Source organism: Falco biarmicus, chromosome 4, assembly GCF_023638135.1.
Source record: "Falco biarmicus isolate bFalBia1 chromosome 4, bFalBia1.pri, whole genome shotgun sequence".
NCBI lineage: Eukaryota > Metazoa > Chordata > Aves > Falconiformes > Falconidae > Falco > Falco biarmicus.
The window spans coordinates 62414636-62436025 of record NC_079291.1 but is presented as its reverse complement, the minus strand read 5'-3'; the positions used below and the strand labels follow the sequence as shown (position 1 = coordinate 62436025).

At 55.8% G+C, this 21390-nt stretch overlaps 1 protein-coding gene across 2 annotated transcripts in view; it reads right to left on the bottom strand.

The window, feature by feature from the left end:
* Positions 1 to 21390, bottom strand: part of AGAP3 (ArfGAP with GTPase domain, ankyrin repeat and PH domain 3) — a 148521-nt gene that overhangs the window by 5965 nt on the left and 121166 nt on the right. For both annotated transcript variants that reach the window (XM_056335789.1, XM_056335788.1), the window contains exons 12-13: positions 15908 to 16081; positions 11302 to 11463 (exon numbers count right to left, since the gene is read on the bottom strand). In XM_056335789.1, coding sequence (XP_056191764.1) covers positions 11302 to 11463; positions 15908 to 16081 — 336 coding nt within the window. The remainder of the gene's footprint in view (positions 1 to 11301; positions 11464 to 15907; positions 16082 to 21390) is intronic.

The window sequence follows — 21390 nt, the reverse complement described above, 5'->3', positions numbered from 1 at the left end:
ATAAACGTTATGTCACAGCACACGCTTCAGCTCATAGCAAAATGATTTGTAATTACCTAATTAGCGTTATGCAAATAATACCCTCATCTCCATAATGTGCCTTCCCAGCTCTCTATTAAAAGCAGGGAGTCAACTGCACAGCTCCAGAGACAGCAAGGAGGCTGAGGGGCCCAGCCTGGTCTGCAGCAAGGTAGGGCCGTGCTGGCCTCGAGCCTGGTGGGGTCCGTGCCTGCTGGGGCAGACGCGGGGAGGCAAGCAGAGGGTGTCTGGAGGGGGTCCTCTCCTCTGCCTGGCTCCCCCAGCAAGCTGTGTCTGGAGGATTCCCTTACTGCGGTGGGAAGCAGCAGGAGGGCAGTGACTGAGGAACGTGCTGCAGCTTGCAGCACCCCAGCAGAGCTAACGAACAGGTGCAGAGGCCATCAGCCGGGTCCCATCAAGGGCACTGCCAACCTCAGATGCTGCTGCTCTGCCTGGCCCCGGCTGAGCAGGGCTGTGTCCACAAACACTCTCAGAAAGTGGGTGCAGCCACGGGAAGTCTCCTCAAGGGAAGACAGCTCTGATGGGAGGGGTGGGAGAGCACAGCCCTTCCTCTCTTGCAAGTGCTCTTTCCAGGCTCTCACCTCCTCCACAGGCACCACTACCTACGTTAACAAGTACCGGGCACTCCGCTCTCTTTCCCATCACACCCAGCTACTTAACCCAGAACAAACTGAGGGTAAAATGCTGCTCCGGCTACTGTGCCATGGTGGAGAGTGTTGTGTCACTCACACAGGAGGCTTAGGGTCTTGCATGTCATGGGGGTTAAAAGTGTGAGTGACATCTGGCTGGAAAGATGCCTGCCCTTTGCTGCTGCTGAGAGCACTCCATGGTGTGTCCTGCACAGATCCCAGGAGTAGCCACAGGGGCTTGGAGATCATCAGCACTGATGAAATGGACTGGTGCAGGAATGCAAGGCTTGCTCTCCACACCAGCAGGCCCTTAGGAGGATTGAATGACTCCAGGATGGCTGGCTCTCCAGGTGAAGTATCAATTGGCTTGCCTTTCCCAGATAGGAAGGGGAGGCTGTTTCACTCAAGTCACCTAGAATCAGCTCGGGATCCTTCTTCTGGGGAAAGATGCCTGCAACTGCCTTTCTCCTGCTAGGAATGAGAAACTCTGGGGCATCAGGAGGAGGACAAGGCTGCAGGGTGCAGGCAGTCAGTCACGCTGCCGGACTGTGATGCACTTGCCTAACCGGGACATCCAGCTCGCCCAGCAGCACTTTGCCCATTTCCAGCTCTCAGCTGCAGAACAGACCCCAGGGTCCCTGCTCTGGGGAGCTCCCTGCAGTCAACGTGCCTCCTTCCCTAAGGAAGTTTGCTGTGGAGACTCCAAGGACACCAAATCCCAGCTCAAAAACAAGATTCTTGGAAAACACACAGCTGGTAATTTCTGAGTACTGGGAGAAGAAATAACCAGACAACATCCAGGCTAACAGCCCTGCCCTCTTGGCTAGCTAGCACCATCCTCCCTGTGAGCACTGCCATACCATGGGCATGGGCAGGGAGCACCCAGCCACTGATGGCAGCCAGCAGCCAGGCGATGTGGGAACCTACTACCCAGGCCCTGCTCAGCTCCAGCCCACTCACAAGCAAGCAGCTGCCCCCCTCTTCCACCGCCCCAACCTGTCACTGCGACCTGCAGTCCAGGGACTTGAGCACTCCAGCTGTTCTGAGAGACATCCCCTTCCACCTCTGCGGAGGCTACAAGAGAGCGAGGATCAAGCCCCTGACAGCTGCAGCATCGACTGCTGCCCAGGGCGAAGGATTAACAGCCAGGAAGGAAGAAGTAGCACTTCTTCCTGGGGGCAGCAACTGCCCAGGTGCTTGAGGCAGCATCTGCAGTTCCCAGATCTCAGATTGGGCCACACTGTTGGAGCAGACACCAACAAAGCCACTCCTGGGGCATCGTGACATAGAATGGGCCCTATTCTCCTTAAATCTCTCCCACCCTTGGTCTGAGCCACCTGTGGCTGCTGTCAGTGTGCTGCAGAGTCCAGGCCAGTTGCCTGGACCTGGCAAGTACTGGATGCGCTTCAAGTGCTCCATGCTGCTGAGCCGCTTCTGCTGCCACTAAAACAGCAGCAAGCAGGTTGGCACAGTCCCTGGCACACGCTGAGGATCCTTGCCATGGGCTCGCATGACTCCATCATCCTTGTTCCTTTCTCTTGCTTGCTCCGTACCTCTCCAACACCCATGCACACAGGAATCCCAGTCCAAGCCTTCCTGCACCAGCGTACTTCCCAGGAGGGACAAGGCTGCAAATGCCTGCCTGCAGCGCCTGCATGCCCCAAGGCTCGCACGCTGCTGCTCCTCCAAGGCACGGCCCCTCCGCCTCAGTTGCTGTGCCAGGGCTCGGGGCACTGTGTGTACTGTGTGTGCACTGTGAGCTCAGGACGCTCACAGAGGAAGGGCAGGCAGCTCCCTCCTGCCAGGCTCCCTGCTGGGCTGCCCACACCTGTCCGCTGACAAACAGCAAGACTTCTGAGGCTCCAGCCCCACCTGGACAGACTATCCCACTGTCACAGCTCAGGGGCATCCCGGAGCCCTGGGGCTGCCCAGTCCCAGCCCTGGCAGCAGTCCCAGCCAGACCAAAGCTCCAGCACCATCTTCGCAAGCTGCAGGGCCTCCATTCCCCTTCCTCCTTTGTGCCTCATGGATTCCAGCTTTACTCCTAACAAAGGGCCTGTTGCTCTCAGCAGAGCCTGGGAAGAGCTAACAAAGGCAACAGCTTTTCTTCCACACTAAGGCTTCTTTCCCAAGCAGAATCACTGCCTCCCTTTCCCTGCAGCAACACAGGACGGCACTGCAAGGCCAGACCTCTTTGGAGGCTTGAGCGCAGCATGGCTATGGCAGGAGAGCAGGGGGGACCTGCGGGATCGCACCCTCAGATTTGCATGCAGGGTTTGGCAGAGCTGGGAAGGGAATCCAGGACTTGGGAGTGCCTTTGAACAGTGTGCAGACCCAGCTTCTTGGACGGTCTGGGGCGAGTTCCCGAGCTCCCTCGGGGCCCACACAAGTTGAATCAGACTGAAGTCATAGCTTGAGGGAAAGTATGGGGCCTTCTCAGACCTTTCTGGGGAGAAAGGAACAGCTGTCTGATGGGGCAGGGGCATTTCTGGCCAGATGAAAGGGTGGCATAAAGGAGATGACCTAGGCAGAAGGATTCAGACTACCTCTGTTGAAGCAGAGTTGGCAGAATGCCCTTCCCTGCACCATGTGTAGGGCACAGCCTCCTCCCTGGTGGCCAGAAGAGCCCCAGAGCTTGCCAGCTCAGACTCAACAGGGCTAAGGTCCTGGAGGAAGCCACTCCTACAGGAATGGGGACCCCTTTCCAGCTGCCTCAGGGTAGAGGGGCTATCCCAGGGCCAGAAGGCAGAGCCCATCTCCCTGGCCCTGCAGCTGCCTGCAGGAGTGCTGGTGGGAGTCCATTACGCCAGCTCCATTAGAATTAGTGGGCAGCGGAAATGAACGCGCTTGTCTCTCTCTTGATGATTTTTTGATGATGTTTTAAAGACTGAGCTCCGTGAAGAGTCGCTGAGCAGAGTTCAGTGCAAGCCGGCTCTGCTAATGGGCGTTAACCCCGTGACCCAGCTCCAACGCTGCCCAGCAATGTGTGCTCCAAACGAGAGCAGAATTAGCGAGGGCACTGCGCAGCAGCCGGGATGGCCCAGGCTGTGCGGCACTCAGACACCTGACTCACAACTGAGTCTCCAAGCTGAGGTGGCTTGAGGACTTCTGCAGCAGCTGCAGCAAGGTGATTAGCCCTCACGGCATTACCCTGCAGCAGCCTGCTGGGCTAGAGAGGGGGGAGGCCAGCAGCCCCCACTGCCAACAAGCTGCCTTGGGAGGAAGCGTCTCCTTAGGGCAGCAGATGAGCTCCACAGGGCTGGCAAGAAATGTGCCTGTGCATGCTGCCAGGAACCAGCACAAAGCGAAAGGAAGAGGGTAAGAGAAGAGCCCCACCAAGAAGCTAGGGTGAGACAGGGCTCTGCTGCCCAAAGGTGCCCTAGGGCTGAGCTGCCCAGCAGACTGGTGGATGTGTCACGGTCACCTGGGGAAGCAGCAGAGGATGTTGGAGAGGAGAAGCAGCATGGTGAGGAAGGGAAGCAGTGGTGTCCCAGGAGTGCTGCCCTTACAACTGGTGCCAGGACCGTTCTCTCTGCTCACAGTGGGAGGAAGCACAGCTTTGGGTGCATCAGTGGTACATCAGGGTGGCTAAAAACACCTTAGCTTTAGCACACAGCTGGGCGCAGGGCTCTGTGCTGCTCTGTGAAGAGCTCAGACTACATGCCACATTGATGCAGAAGGGGCCAGCCTGGAGACCCCACTGTACGGAGTCCAGGGAGTGGCACGTCCCACCTCCTTCCCCAAGGCCACCCTGCTTCTCCCTGGGGTGTGGCATGAAACCTTAGGCCAGTGTGTCTCCCTGGAGAGCTGCAGTGGGACAGGCTGGCCACATCCCACACAGGTACCCAAGGTGACCCTGCACAGGTTGGGGCAGCACTCTCAGAGCACAAGCAGTGACACAGGGCAGGCTGCATGCCTACCATGACACAAAGCAGTTCTGCGGGGAATGGACGCAGAAGATGGAGCAATGCCCCTCTAGTCACTTTGGGAGATGTGGAGTGATGCTCCTCACCCAGCATGGCAGGATCGTGCCTCTCTTGGCACTTAGGGACAGAGCTGCAATTCTCTTCCCACACAGGGCACTGGATAGAACTCGCCCACGCCAGCCTGCAAGACACAGGGCAGCACTTCCCAACCCAGCGGGCTGGACAGGAAAGAGCTCAGCACAAGGGATGGTCAGGAGCACTTCCATGCCAGCGCACCAGGAACAGAGAATCCTCCATGCCAGCCAGCTCCCCAGCTGGCTCCTTCCCTGGTGGGATGAGACGCAGCCCCTGCCCTGCACGCAGGACCATGTGGGACGCCTCTCCCTACATCCCAGCAGGTTCAGGAAGGCAGAGCAGGATCCCGTTCAATCTCAGTAAAAAGAGCAGTGGAGCTCACACTGAGCCGTGCCCTGCTGTTGAAGCAGAAGTCCCCTCTTTCACCTGCACTGTCCCCCAGCTTCCAGTCACATCCCACCTCCCCTTTGCACTGCCCTTCTCCTGCTCCTGTCCTCTCTCCCACTTGGAGCTGGCATAGCAGAGGTGCAGCCTCTGGCTGCCCTGGCGAGGGGGTGGGAGGAGGTGGGGGGACGCTTCCAGTGTGTGGGGTGCACGGTGGGGAATCAGGGGCTGGTCCTGCCTTCAGCGCAGGGAGTCCCTGGCCCACAGCTCTGCTCTTGTGCTGCCAAGTCTGTCCAGAGTATCCAGGAGCAGGGCAGCCAGCAGGCCCCCCAGCCCCGGGATGCTTGTTTGCAAGCTGCCACTGTACCACATCATTATGAGGTGTTTGGGATATCAACAAATTAGCAGGCGTCTGGGAAGAGAAGGATGCAGCACCATTCGTAAATGTCAGCTCGCTGCCTCCTCATTTTGCAGATCATTAAACCCAATATTCCTAACCTGTATTAGTGCAATGGGGACAGGCCCCCTCCACATTGACAAGCCACCAGGAGAGCCACAGCAAGAATATTGCTATGCAGATCCCACAGTGCCTTCTGTCCCAGTGCCCCCAGACCCCAGAGAGCCCCAAGCTGAGCTAGCACATTCCGACCACCCCGTGCTGCCTGCCCTGCCCATGGGGGCATGGCGGGCTGGGGGTGGCAGGGCCAGGGAGGGCTCTGTGCAGCAGCACTGGCAGAGATGGGCAAGCTCAGCTGCGCACAGAGGGCATGCCGTGGGGTACCAGATGTGTGCGGGTGCATACACATACATGCATGCACATTTGGGAAAGGATAGCAAAGGCAGTTGAGGCTGCATGTCAGGAAGAGAAGGTGCTCCTGTGGGACTGATGGGCAGGGGGGGTCACTGCAAGGGACCAAGCATGTCATTTCTGTGTGTATGATGGGGTGGATGCCATATGGGGTGCAGTGTGTGCAGACAGTGCAGTGGGGCTGGGAAGCAGCAGAAGGACCATGCAGGGTGCGTGCATGCATCAGGGCAGGGGATGACGCTGTGGGCACACGAGGGAGGGCATGGGACAGTGCAGGCTTTATAGTGCATGTGGAAGCTTGCTGCAAGACACACCGGTGGGGCTACGGCTGTGCACACAAGGGTCTCCCAGAGGGGCAACACAGAGCTGTACGAGGTGCCCCCCAGGAATCCCAGAACGAGGTGGGTGTGGAGCTGATGGAGATGGGGGATCAGCTGTGGCATGGCTATGCCCAGGCACAGGCTGCTTTCCTCCCACCCAGGACACAGCAGGGAGCTCGCGGGGTCTGTAATGAGCAGGAGTGACTTGTTAGCACTGAATTAAGAGGCCTGGTGGAAGGAAGTGCACGGGTGACACAAGCTGCGTGGGGCAGGCGGGAGCTGAGCAATAGCAGCTGGAATCCCCAGCAATCTGGTAAGCGCAGCTCAGCCTCGCACTCCCAGCTCACCGATATTGGCCTCCGACAGCCCCCGACAGTTGGTATTAATCATGCACATCGCCCCAACACAACTCTTTACTGGCCATCAATTTCCCGTGGGTTTTAAAACTAAAAAACAAAGACAAAACCGCGTCGTTTGGCCGCCACTGAGAAGCACATTAAGGGGCTGTCAGCTTCTCGACATGCACCCTGCATCACTCTTTAAGCACATGAGAAGTTCATTATCCCTGGAGCTCTGGCAGCCATGGGGATGCTAGCGTAGGGAGCGTCGCAAAGGTGCTCCTGCCATCAGACATGCCTGGTGGCTCCCAGGGTCCTCCTGGCTGCCCAAAACAGGAGCCTGGGGTCCCAGGCAGGGAGGGGGCACAGCTGCAGCGGGGGCTCTGGGCTTGTCTGTGGCAGGACAGGGCACTCCTGGCCACAGCGCTTTCCTGGGCTTTGATCTTGAGCAGATTTTCTTGATGGTCCCTGCAGGCTGATGCTGCAACCCCACCATGGTGATGAGCATTTCTGCTGCGAGCATTTCTGCTGCAACATCCCGTGACAGCCTGACACCACATTTGCCAGCCTGTGGGTGCTCCCTGACAGCCTGAGCCATACTCTCCAGTTTGGTGACATCCCCGGCAGCCCAATACCACGCTTGCCATAGTTTGCTGATGCTCCCTAGCAACCTGACACTGCGCTCTCTTTAACATGCGACCATGTAAAAAAGCAACAGCTCGTTTGATTTATGATACTTCAGAACAACTAAGATTCAATTGCTCTGCACGTCCCTGGCTCTGATTACCTCCTAAATGAGATAAACTGATGGCAATTTATCCCCAGACCTCACCAACTTTCCCAGGATGCTAACCTGAGATGCTCATGCCCTGCACACGTAGGCATGGGGCTGGGTGCATGGGAAGGCAGCCTGGCTGCAGCCCACGTTCCTCCGCACTCCCCTGCTGCTGTTGCTGCTCCTGCCTGGGAGAGGCTGTGACCGAGGGCTGAGCCTGACACCTTGCCTGTGCCTGGCCCACCCAAGCTGCTGCTCTGGGGGTTCCCAGCAGCGGCACCCCCCAAACTGGCAAGGCTGGCATGAGCCAATGGGGAGCACAGCTGTCCTGCTCCCAGGCCGGTGTGCCCTCCTATGCGGGATGAGCACCATGAGGGATGGCAGCTCTACCACAGGGCATGGCAGCCCTGCTCTCTGCACAGGGATTTTTACACTTTCACCTTGCTGACTATGTGAAAGCAAAAAGCTCCGATTATCCTGTTACGAAAAAAAATACTGTAACCGTTCAAAAGCAGCTAAAAAAGATTCAAGGAAGAATCAGACATACGTATGGACACCAGGCCATAACATAAGTCATCAGTCATGTTCCTGATGTGGAGCAGCGCTCAGCCCCAGGTTCACAGCTGGAACCAATAGCTGACCATCAAGACATCAGGATGGGACCTTGCATAGAGGCTCATTATCTCTTATTTGCTTGTTGCCAGTTTCCACTTCTAAAGCAGGCTGCCATGCAGGACAGTGACCTGGGTGTGACTCCAGTCTCGTGCTCGCCCAGAGTGTCTAGAATGGAGACAACCCAAACATCAGTCCCACAGTCACTCCTCTGCATCTGCCCTGGGCTGCCTGCCTGCTCCTGGTGACCCATCACGGTGCTGAGCTGCGTCAGCTCTCGGGGCATCTGCCCTGGGCTGCCTGCCTGCTCCTGGTGACCCATCACGGTGCTGAGCTGCGTCAGCTCTCGGGAGCAGCCCTGCTGCTGGGAGCAGGAGAGAGACAAAATGCATCACTCAGAGAGGGTACCATGAGCAGGGAGACCCAGTGCCAATCAGACGTACGGCAGGTGAGGGGATTGTCTGCCTGAAAAGGAGCGTGCGATAGGCAGCTCTGCAATCTGTATTGAGCACAGGGGGGTACAAGGACCCCTCCTGAACTGAGATGTCCTCCTCTCCCCAAAATGGAGTATACAGCTGTTTGCCACTGAAACATCAGGCTGGCTGCAGCAGGACCAAGCTGTAAACCTTGAAGCGTGTGCTGCCTGCGCACGGCAGCAGTGGCTGACTCCTGTGGACACGGAGCAGGGTGCCACTGGCACGGATGCTGCCCACAGCCCCCTCTGCACCTGCAGCACGCACAGCCTGGCCGGCCCAGGAGATGCTGATGCAAGGTAACCCGTGAGGACGACAGAACTGACCCAGCCTTTGGAAGCCAAATTTTGCCATCAGGTCAGTTTTCTAATACAGTATATTGTATAAAAAATAATACAAATTAAGTTTTTGAAAAGCCGACCAAAAAGCCAGAAAACCCGCCATGCAATAACCCATGTGGGGGACACTGCACGGGACTGCTCTGACCCAGCCAGAACCTGGGAGCAGCAGGTTCTTGCCATCTCTGCCTAATGACAGCGCTGAGCCAGTGGATACTGCACTCATTCACCGACTGGAGGAGGACACAGGGACCTGGAAAGGCTGTGTTAGGCCGGATTGCTCTGGTGACTTCAGATCACAGGTGCCCCTTCTGCTCTGCTGTGCCCCTCCCGCCTCTGCTGTGCTCTGCTAACCCCTCACATGGTGTCCTCACTGCTCCCTTCCCACCACCGCACCGGTGCGGACTAAGCAGCCGGCTGCCACATGTCCCAGCAGCGGCAGTACTGCAGGTCACTGGGGAGGTATGTTTCCTGCTCCCGGTTCTGGTGCCAGAGGCTTCTGGCAGCAGCAGAAGCAACGTGTGTGCAAGGTCTGTGCAGTGACAAATGAAGTTTGGTAACTGACACTTCACTGGCAAATGAAGTTCTGTGTTGATAAATGCAAAGTAATGCACACTGTAGGAAAAAATTACATTACTCCAACACCTGACAGGGCTCTAAATTAACTGTATCAAGCCAAGACAGGCCTGGGTATCACTGCAGATAGCACAAGACCTCTGCCCCACGCACCACCATGGTCAAGGACCAGGGCAGGGAATAACAGAAAATATTCTGTTGCCCTCGTACACATCACGTGGTATCACATCATCACTATGTGCTGTCTCAGTCATTCCGCCTTCCAAGGATACTGCCAAACAGGGAAGGACAGCAAAGGTGAACATGCAACTGAAAAAACCTCCCTATGAAATGACACAAAAACTGGGATGTCTCAAAGATTCATGGACTGGGCATCTGAGGAGGAGGATGACAACCGTCAACCTGCCCACCCGGATGCAGAGGGCAGGGAATTCTGCCAGGGGCCAGATCACACACATCTTGTGGAAAAGTAACTAACTTAATTTTAAGACTTTGAGCAGTGGTTAGTCCACATTACTGCTTCATAAAAGTGTTTCCACATTTAATTACCTTTTCCACTAAGAAATTGTATTCAATTTTGTGTAACTTGAGATCCCAGCCTCTGCACCTTCTCACATCCCTGTCAGCTAACGCTGCGTAGCCTTGCAGGACCAGACTTTTCTCTATAAGTGCTGAAAATATCAGTCCTTTGCTTCCCAGTCTTTATTCTGGTAAGCTGAATACCTCAATGTCCACATCACAAATACATTCACCAGACCCAAGTCAGTTTTGGGACCTTCTTTACAACTCTGTCCAATATTTCCATGCCCTCTTGGAGTATTATTTAGAGGATGGGGCACAGTACTTTAGCATGCACTTTCTTAGTCTCACGGGTAAGTGCAAAGTCATTCTGCTCTTTTGTATCCTGCTTTTACAACACATAAAGAATACATGTCTCTCTTTTTGCCAAAACACTGGACTGAGAGAACTACAAACCAAGAGCCGATGTGGGGAAGGGCAGTAACATGTCTGAAAACTCAACATATACCCATAGCTAAGAACACATCAGTTGTTCAACAAATTGTAAATACAGATAATACTTCTCGCTTTTCATGAGACATCCAGTGATTATGATAGACTCAACTGATGCTCAAGACGCCTGAGTCAACCACTGCAAAGGGCAAGTCTTTCCTAAACTCCGTGGTTTTCAGATGAAGTTAACTACAACAGAAAAGACTGAACAACAGAACTGCTGAATTCCCATGCAGATCATCACCCCAGTGTTTCCAAGAGAGGGAACTTAAGAAGAGTTGTTCTGCCACAGGAAACCTGGGCTGCTGGTCTACAGGCTGACCTGTGATTTGGCTAACCATAGATGCAGGCTTTGGAGAATGTGGTTGCCAAGCTCATCTCTACCTGGACAAAACTGGATGGGTTTTCACAGCAAAATACACCTTCCTGTGTCTTGCAGGCTCCCTGCCAAGCTTTGGGTTCCTCTTCAAAAACCGCAGACACCAAAATTTCTCAACAGAAAAACCACCAGTACTTTCAGCACAAGCAAAGCAATGTATACGTCTCCAACTGGTTGCCTGAAGTAGATAGATAAACTTTTCCAAGAGACCCTCAGCTTGAGGCAGACGGCCAGCATAGGTCTTTTAAATGATGAATGTTTGGCCAATTTACAAGCTGAGTGAAATAGGTTATTTCTTGTGGAAGAAAGTGTCTGCACACCTTAAGCATAGTTAAGCATGCCTTAACTATGTGGTGTGCTCTCAGGTCTGCTAATACAGTTAGTAATTATTACCACTAACAGTATGTGCAGTCACAGGCATGATGGCAGTCCTGCTTCTGCTGCAGGTGAGAAATCAAGGGCAGATCAAGAGGGGCTGGTTGCTCCTTTCTGCCCAAGCACAGCCAGCTCAGAGGAGGAGTGCTCTAAGCCCCAGGTCCCCGACAAGCCCTGGCAGGACTCCTGGGTGCCCAGCGCTCTGAGCCGGCAGAGCTCCCCCAAGCAGAAGACCTTTCCTACCTTCTGCTGCTGTGCTGGGGCCGTCAGGCCGAGTAGTCCCTGTGCTCTTTTTCCTGCGATGCTTCTTCCTGTTCGCATGTGGTGATGGAGGTGGCTCCAGCTTCGGGCTGGCAGCACTGGAAATGTTTGGGCTGGAGCTGAGAGAATCTGCAGTACCATTAGCTGGGAACAAAGATAAAGAAAGTAATGTACAGCAAGACAGTGACAGGCTGCTCTTTCTAGAGACAACCAAATGTCCTGGAGACAGCCCTGGTGCTCCACCTGGCTCAAGATGCACAGCCCTATGAGACAGGACAGCACCCGTGCTCAGTCCCATTGCATGGGGCAGCTCCAGCACCCACACTCCAGCTCAGGGCTGGCAGGCTCTTTGAGCAGGGTCAGGCTGGACACACTCTGCACTGGAATTCCTTCAGGATGATCACACAGAGACAGCGCTGGCATCTACGTAGCCAGGGTGAGCACAGTGGCATCACTGGGGGCAGCCTGACATACCAATCCCTCAGCACACATCCCCATGTGTACTGCTCAGTGGCAGTGTCCTCACAGGGCAGGGCATGCGTTTGGGGAAGGGACAGTCCCAGGAGGTGCTGTTGGCCCCCCCAGGAGCAGATCCAGGTCCCAGGATCTGAAGAGCTGCTGCAGAAGCATCGATACCCCACGGCACTGCTCTACCAGATGAGGTGACTGGGGCTGCCACACTTAGGAACCTAAGCATGATGGTCTCAATAGGCTTCCGATACGGAGCTGAAGAAGCTGCATCCCCAGCAGCAACGCACCAAATTTATCCTCAATCATACTGTTCCTTACAATTAATAGCAGAATTAGAAACAATCAGGGAGCTGCCTAATTACTGTCAATTAGAGCGCGCTAATCAAGCTCCGATCACACACACACACGCTGCCGCTTGCACTCACCATTAAATGTCAAATTTCATTAGAGACCAGCAACAAAATCAAAAGCCTGACATTCAATTTCAGCAGCACACACAGCGCAGGCTTCCAATCAGCATAAAAATGCAGACTCCGGGGAAGGCAACGAGGCGCAGGAGCCCTCGCTGCACTGTTAACCCTCTCCGAAATACACTCCTGCCTCTCCAGTGTCCACCCACCCACCGGGCATGTATGGCAGCTCCTCTCCCAGCCTGCTTCCATCCCGGGCAGCTTGCCATCCACTTTGCAACGACCCAGTGTCTCCCACCAAGTCCTAACCTCTGATTTCCATGCTTTATGACACCTGAAATTGAGGAAGTAATCACGGTGTGTAACAAGGGCAGCATCCTCCAGCAGTGGGGACTTGGCAAACCCTTCTCAGGCTCCAGCCTCCCATTTCAGCCTTGTTTGGTCAGCCTGGCTCTCTGGGGCTCGCTCTGTCTCTCTGTGGCAAAACCAGCATCCAACACCGGGACAGAGGCCTACCAGCAGGAGCCAGGGACTGCCCCATGCAGAGGTCTGGCATGTAGCTGGTGTCCTCGCAAGGCTGGGAGAGGAGCCAGCATCAAAGCTCTTCCATCTCTGGTTTCTACTACGTTTGACACACACTAGTAGGGTGTTTCTGCTGCTATTTATCCACAGGGAAATAACTCACCCTTGACAATTAAGAGAGATAAATCTAATAAAATCAGACTCCAGTTTTATAAATATAAATTACTGATACTGTTCAACAGGACTACATTTAGAGCAGGTGTGAGGCACCTTCATCTCCCAGTCTTAGATGTCACAGGGGACCTGAACTTTCTCATCTGAGTCTACACGTGGTGCCTGCAGCCTACCTCTGCTGCCCACCTGCTCACCAGGCTGCCCCCCGGGTCAAACCAGGCACTGCTGGCATCCTGCCCCCTTCCAGGCTCAGTGTGAGGGTTCGTGCATTTCTGCAGCTCCTGCCAATGTGCTGGTGGTGAGCCTGACACCTCCTGCTCCACAGAGCACAGGCTGTCCATGTCCCTGCTCTTCTTACTGCCCAGCAGCCAGAGCCACAGAGCTGGAGGCCTCCAGGGCCTCCAGTGGGATGGGGATGGGACTGCAAAGGGACGGGGGCAGAACATGAAACACGCTCCTCTAAAAGACCAGGTGTTGCTTGCTCTCCCTCTTTCCCCAGCAGGCCAGAAGTGAGCTCCTCTGACCCACTTGGGGACTTCCAGGTCCCCATCTCACCCTTCTGCAGGCACCTGTGGGACCTCCTGGTTCCTCCCTCTGAATCAGCTGGCCTTACGGGCAGCCCCTGGGTCACCATGGCTGGGGCGTCTTCCCGTAACGAACAAACACAAAATGTGCTGGTGTATGTTTACACGACCTGTACAGCCTGTCCCACCCCTCTTACATGTGCTTTCCTGGGCACAACTGGAGAAGTCAGCCCATCCCCTGGCACCAGGAGGGCAGCCTGCGGGGCTCCTCACCCTGCCCACCATTTCAAGCTGGAAGCTCAGTGGTGCGCTCAGACCTGGGCTGCGCGGCACAGTGGCATTGCCGGGCCCGGTCGCAAGGCACGCCTGCTCTGCCATAGCTCAGCCCCGTGGCAGAAGAGGGACGGGCGCTCAGCTTGGCACGCGCAGGAAGCCCTGCCTGCCCCCCCAAAAGCTTTGTGACGCTAAGAACCCACTTGTTCTGCTGGCTGCTGGCCGGGCAGGTACGCAGCCCACCGAGCCGCCCGCCTGGCATGTGCGCAGCCCAGGGCTGCTCCAGCCAGCAGCGCCAGGAGCCCAGGGGGCTGCCTGCCGTCCTGAGTGGTCCTGTGGGCAGGGGACAGATGCTGGGAGGTACAAAATCGCTGTTGTCCCTGCCAGCGCAGCGGTGACAGCACTGCGAGCTGTGAGCTGGGCGACGGACGGAGGCTGCTCCAGCAGGTCCCCGAACAGCCGAGCTGGTTGCCCCTCGCAGGCTACAGGCCCTTCAGCACAGCTGGCCCAGTCCGCATCTGCGGACCACTAACACAGGGCAGGGCCAAGCAGGACCGACCCGCAGGGCTTGGGGTCCAGCATAGTGTGGCGGGACCCAAGAGTGGATGAGCAGCCATCGGTACTTGAGACATGTGAGCCAAACACCTCACCCCTCCACATCACAGGGGGAGCAGCACCATCTCAGCAGCCATTTGTGTCGGCCTTCGTGTTACTTTGCACGAAAGAGGCAGATTGCTTTGGGGTGGCCAGGGAGCAGAGGCCAGCTGCTCTCCTGTGACACTCGGGCCAGAGCCAGGGTAGGCAAAACGCACTGCACAGCCACGCCAGGCCCCACGCTCTGCCGCGGCACTGCTGGGAGGAGGACAAGCCCTGCCACAATGGCTCCTGGGCACAAGGCCATCCAGGCAGCAGCTGCTGTCCGGAAGGGCTGCACCACAAAACTCACCTGCGTCTTCTTGCCCGCACCGGGGTCTGCAGACCCTGCTGCCGCGCACACAGGGGCACACTTGGCATTGCGGCACGGAAGGCTCCTGCTGCCGGTGTGCACGGCTCCCCAGGGCAGGGGGAGGTACTCTCAGCAGTGGGGGTACCCCTCTCCCGGCATGGGGGACCTGCCCTACAGTGTCCCAGCAGATGCGCCCCTGTCCGATGCGGTGCGTGACGTGTTGGTCCCCCCCTCGCATCCCACTTCCTCCGGTGCTGGAGGAGCAGAGGCTGCCCTGCTGCACCCCGTGTCCGAGGCGAGGGGAGGGGGGGCTGCTGGCACATTAATGCTCAGAGCTGCGCCCTTCCGCTCCCGTCGCCTGCGCTGCCCCATCAGCAGTAACAGTCTGATTAATTCGCTTCCAGCAGGGAGCTGATGGGGCCAATGATGGAGCCGCTGCATCAGGCGCGCTGAAATTGATAGTTTTTCACAGTTACAAATGAGGAGCCTCCTCAGCTGCAAATGGCGCCCGCACAGTCGGACTCCGGTAATGATCATAAAGAGGCTCTCTTTAAACTGCGAAAGCCCCTGGGACCGAGCGGGGGGGCGGCTGCCGCGCTAATGAGAACTACAAGGGGCGAGCAGGCATGGAAATGGCTCCTCCACTCTTGATGTGCATTTAACTGCTTTTTTAGTGCGGCGGCAGAGCCAGGAACGAAGGAGTGATGAATGCAGCACAAAAGCATTTATTTTCCAATTCGGCAAAGTGGCTACGTTGGGAAATGTATGAATTATTTTAATTCACTCAACTGTCCTGAAACATCACAGAGAGCGAGTGAGCGTGGGGGGAGGGGGCGGGCTGCATTCAGTGTGTGCTCCAGAGACAGGAATTACTCTTATTCGTTCAACTGCCCTGAAACCTGGGAGCTGGGGGTGCTGACAAGGAGCAGAGATGAGGGAAAGTGATGGTTGCCCCTCGCATGGTGAGTTGAGTGGGGCAGGCAGAGGAGTCTGTGGTCAGACCGGTCCTGCCGCAGAGCAGCATCCCTTGGCTGGAGGGAAGCTTTACTGTGCCTGGCAGGAGAGCTTCTCCCCCCCAGGGTGGACACTGCTGGCTGACCCTCAACAAGGTGGACAGTCCCAACAAGGCCGCAAAGGCTGTGTCTGACACCCACGAGCAAACTCTGGCCTTGCAGCCACAGGGCAGAGCTCACAACTGCCCCCATCACCAAAGTAAGCCCCCCCCCGCTGCTGCAGGTGAGGGGAGCATGGTCAGAAGTGCTACTTACAAGGGTTGGGGCAGCTGCCGGGGATAGCCACAGCCTCATTCCACTGGTCTGCACTGGAGATGGAGTAGGAGCGCTGGTGCATGCCGTCTGGCTTGGAGCTGAAGCCCACAAGGTTGATGCCGCTGATGGAGCGCTCTGAGTGCAGGGAGGTACTGCTGGTCGAGTGAGGAGCACCTGGAAGAGAGGCATGAATTGAGCATGAACCAACTGCTGCTCTGAAGCATGATGGAAGAAGGAAAAGCTGTGCAGTACCCAATGCGACATGCTCCTGGGGGGCCCTGCATGAGCACAGGCTCTCTTTGGTTCTCCTCTCCCAAGGGGTGCCAGCACATGACCCCCCAAAGGTGCTGAGAAAACAGCATTGTCCAGCACACACCATTTCTCAGAGGACACCCAGCTTGACGGATTTCAGCGCCGCACCCTGGGATGAGTAGCTAGCCATCCTGGCACACAGCTTCCCCCTCCAGCCAGATTTTGCAGCTGGAGTTCACAGTCTGCTCACAATTTTAACTATAGCCTCAGGCACCTGGACAAACATGCACCCACCCCATAGCCAGCATGCTTATCCTTACTCCTTAACTTCACTCCTTGCATGTCCCTAGCAAGAAATACAACCATGCTGCAGGCACTAGGAATGAATGGGAAATCATATGGAGGATGTCAAAGTGACAAGCAGGGGAACAGACATCTGTAAGGTGGACATCGTGGGTGTAAATGCCTCTTCCCAATAGCTGGAAACCCCTGGAGCTGAGCCCAGGAGCCTGAACCCCCAAGAAAGCAGTGTTTTGGGGACCAGAGGCTATCACAGAAGACACGATCACCCAGTGATTCAAAATGGGTCAAGTGTTTCCGGATTACAAGGATATCCAAAATTTCCAGACTAGTAAACAGTACAGTTCTGACAGGGAGCAAGGCTGCAGGCAACCTGCCAAGGAGGATGCTGCTGCCCTAGAGGGACTGCCCTACACCTGCCCACTGCAAGCACGTTCCCGTGCCTCCCTTAGGGCATTCAGCTCCAGCCTCCGTAGAGCAAGAGCTCTGGGGAGCTCAGGGCTGAGCAAAGGGTCCCTGTCCCTACTCTGAAGCTGTGTTTCCTCCTTCCACACCCAGAGGCACAGATGCTGGGCTGGGACTCTCACACCACCCCTTCTGGCCACAGAAGATGGCAGGGCCCGCTGAATGGCTCCAGCTGCAGCGTGCCTGGCTGATGAGACGGGCACCCACATCCTGACCCCTCTGCTTGCTCCAGCCTGCCAGAGCTGACCACCCCACGACCATGCAAGGAGCCGGGCTAAGAGAAACCAAGCAACTTGTTTCATGGGACTGGTGCCTAAGAGGGATCCTTTCACAGAAGCAGGCTGGAGAGCAGATGGAAACTTGCAGAGTGGGTCCCAGATGGATTTGCTAAAGCCACAACAGCTCACCTGTGTCTTCGCTTGTGTAAAACCAGCCTCATTTTGCTCTCACAGAATTCCAGCACAGCTGAGGCTGGCCAGGACCTCGGGAGACTGTCCTGCCCGACCTGTGCTCAAGTGGGGCCACCCACAGCCAGGCTGCGTCAGGATGCTTTTTGAGTATCTCCAAGGAGGGGGACTGGGACCACACAGCCTTTCTGGGCAACCTATTCCAGTGCTCAGCCATCCTCCACCAAGGGCAAAGCCCCACAAAATCCCATGTGGAGCCCCAGATTTTGTTCATCAAGTCATGTTTCTGTCCCTGCTGTTTCCATGAAAACCTAAGAAATGTGATTTGATTGTCACTGGTACCCGAGCACTGCCTGAGGCTGCAGAGTGCCTGGAACCACAGCTCAAGAAGCCCAAATCCCCCCCTGCAAAAGGTGGACCCAAAGCATGTGCTGAAGGGAGGGGTGATGTGGGCCATCAGCCATCCACCAGCACCCATTGCTCACCGCCAGCGCGGCAGGTGCCTCCCACCCTCCTCCGTGCACCCACCCTGGACCAAAAATCCCCCTTCTCTGCTGCACTGCAGAGGGACGACCTGCAAGCCCTGCCTGCCGATCCTGCCTGCGCGGTGGTTCTGAGGCAGAGCTCGCTGGGCGGCCTGAGCTGCCACGGCCCCTGCCCGTGGGGCAGGAGCAGCAGCGCCACTGGCTCGACTGCCTCCAGCCCGGCTGCAGCGCTCCCCCTCCCTCCCCTTGTTCAGCACCACAGAAACACGTGTAAAACCGTGACACTGACTTTGCCTCTAATTAGCCCTTAATTTACAAGACACACTCGGAAGGGTAATTAGCTGGCGCTCAGCTCCCGACTGCCGCATCCATCTCCTCTCGCCTCCTCGTGGGAGGGAGCCTGCTGCCACTGGAGCAGGGACAACGCTGCTCTCCCGGGGCTGGGAAGTGCTGGGCCCTGGGGACCATGCTGCTGGGCTGGGACAGGACAGGACAGGGTGGGATGGGACGGGACAGGACGGGACAGGTCAGGATGGGATGGGACAGGACGGGCTGTGCCCAGAGCTCAGGCAGTGCCTGCCGGCCCCAGCCCAGGCTGTGCATGCAGCCAGTGTCTATTGCCACAGCCATGCAGGGGAGGGAGGCAAACAGGAGGAGCGCAGAGAGCGGGGGAGAAGCTTCCAGCAGAGGGGAAAGCCCTGCAGAGCCCCAGTTTGCCCCTTGCACCCCCACCCCAGCCAGGCTGTAAGCCCCAGCCTGCTGGCATGTGCCCTTCCATCGCTCCTCCAAGGACGCAAAGCACCTCAGCCCTGACCAGGGCCAGGGACCTGCAACTTTGCTGTGTCCAAGGCACCCGCCAGACCTGTCCTCCATGATGGATCTCATTGGTTCTGTGTGGTGGGTGAGGCTGAGCAGAGGAACGAGTGCTGGCTGCAGGAAAGGCAGCAGGAAAGGAAGGCTGCTGCGGTCAGACTCGCCGAACAGCAACCCCAGGTGCCTCGAGAGACTGCCCCGCAGCCCTGCTCAGCTCTGCCGCCGCCTGCTCTGGGAGTACACTGTGCTGCCTGGGCAGGTGGCCACAGCTGCGACGTCACGCCGGGCCTGCAAGACACCAAGTGTGTGCAGAAGAAGACTCACTTGGGAAAGCCGCTGACACATGCTCAGAGCCCACTCTGCACACCCACAGCAACACCCGACCCTGCAGCACTGCCCAGCGTGAGCCCCTCGAATCTGACGCCTGCCTTGCCAGCAGCACATGCCGTGAAGCGGTGCCAATTTGCAAATTTCATTTTGAAATGAAAGGGTGCTGCCACGAGTTCCAGGAACAGCTTCTATCAGCCTCTGCAGCCTCTCCAGGAGCTCCCTGCACTTTACACCAGCTGCCTGGAGTCACCCAGTTGCAATGTCCTCACAGCCCCTGGCTCACCGACCTCTCGGCTGCGCCACTCCACCTCGTCTCAGGGACCTGCAAGGTGGCCCCAGCAAGGCTCAAGCTCTCAAAAATTGCATCCCTTTGGGAGTGGCACCACCGGCAGTTGCTGGATATGTTCCCTTTAAATGAGGGAAGCAAAGTGAAAGGTGAATAAAAGGCTATATGTAAAACACTAATTGCCTCTCTGAGCCAAGGCGTCCAGGAACTGAACTCTCCCTGACTCTGCCTTACAGCCCCTCAAGCAAAGCTCTCCCAACCACTACTTCCTCCAAACCCCCAAAAAAGCAGTTCACGTAGACATGATAGTGTCTACTCACCAGCAGGCAAGGCTTTGTGATGCCTTTTTAAGTAAAGCCTAACTGATAACATGGCAGTAAACGGAGAATCACCAAAAAACAGACCATCATTTTTTTAAGTGTGGAGTGAGGCAGCCTGGCCACTTCAGTAAAACACTCAGATCAAAGCAAACGGGAAAGTCTTCAGTAAGGTGCAGATGCACAGGGAACTGGATAACTCAGGTGAGTTAACAAAAAAGGGTACCATCGGCTGGGAAGGAAAGCATTTGCAGAGTCACTTCAGGATTCTTGGACAAATCTTTGGATAAATTTAGCATTTTCAACAGCAATTTGGCAAAATAATACACAGGTTCTGGTGAGATTTCCTGGTGACATTAAGCTGGAAGCACTGCCAGTATTTTGGCAATGAAGACATCATGCAGGACTAGATGCTTTTGAAAAGTGAGCTAACAAAACCACAACAAAATCTTTTAGTACAAAATGCAAAGATGTACTCTGGAACTAAGGGGCCTGATTCAGAAAGCCCTGGAAAGTATGTACTGCTGTCTATGGGATCTGGATTGCAGCTCAGTGACAAGAATGTCTGCACTAGGCTGGGAACACCAGAGGAAAAGGAATTCTGCAAGTATCACCAAACCACACCACCACTAAGGCTGGAAAGCTGAATGTGATCCCATGCGTGCAAGATGAAGTATGTCTTCCATAACTGGGAAACACGCATGCTTGCTGCACAAAGCTGGTGTGATACGTCACCTAGATCCTCACGCACAAGCCACCACCTTGAAAAAAACTAATTCAAGGTGGAACGGGTACAGAAGACAAAGGTGACTTTCCATTCCTATTGATCCCATTCGCCCAGCGCCCCACAGACAGCAGTCCTGAACTACTGTCAACTGCCAGTAATAGCAGTACAAAGTGTATGGATCTGCTAAGCAAAGCACATACATTTTTTTAATAGGAGTAACAGAAATACTTACATTCTTGACAACTTCACTGAGGAAAAGACCAGTTCTTTCTCCTCCTTCAACATGCAAGAACCTGACCAGCACTGGAGAAACCAAGCCATGACACATCAGCACTACTTCCGACCACCAGCTTTCGACACCCATTTCTGAGCAAGCTCCTGGTGATGCCTGACATCTCCTGGATGTGCAAGTCCTGAGCATTGAGTGTCTGCAGGCTGGCCAGGGCACGGGACAGAGACTGCCTCAGTGGCACAGATGGCTACACTCTGTGTGCCAACAGGCACAGGACAGATACCAGTGATTATGGGCCTGGGCTAATCCCTTTGCTGTGATTGATGTCGTGAACCCAGGAACACTGCCATTTCAACCTGAGAAAGGGGACAGGGTCCCAAAGGCTCATCTTCCTGCAACACCAAAGTGTCTGCACACCCTCAGACCCTGCCTGGCGACAACTCAAAGGGCGGGCTGTCTCCTGCTGGATTTATTCAACACTAAAATACAGCCAACGGGAGGATGGTCAGATGGCAGCTAAATTCTGCTCTGCCTGCGCATCTCCACGCTACTGTGGTCAGGATGGCTCAGTTGGACACGATTATCAGGCATGGCAAAGTGAGCATGGCAAAGGTAGCAGAGGAAACCCTTGGAGAAGTTTGCAGCTCCCATGAAAACTGAAGGTGCCGACTTCTGAACCAGCTGCTGCTGTCTGGAGTGAGCTTCGCTCTTGGTTCCTTCACTGGAGCTATGTTCTGGCACAGCGTAATTACTCGTGGATGGGGTCATTGCTCTTCCTCGAGCAGCAGACTGGGTCTCATCAGCTTGGCCTCAGCTCTTCACGCTTCCATCGTTTCTCAGCTGGAACATCCCAGCATGCTCCTTCCCCG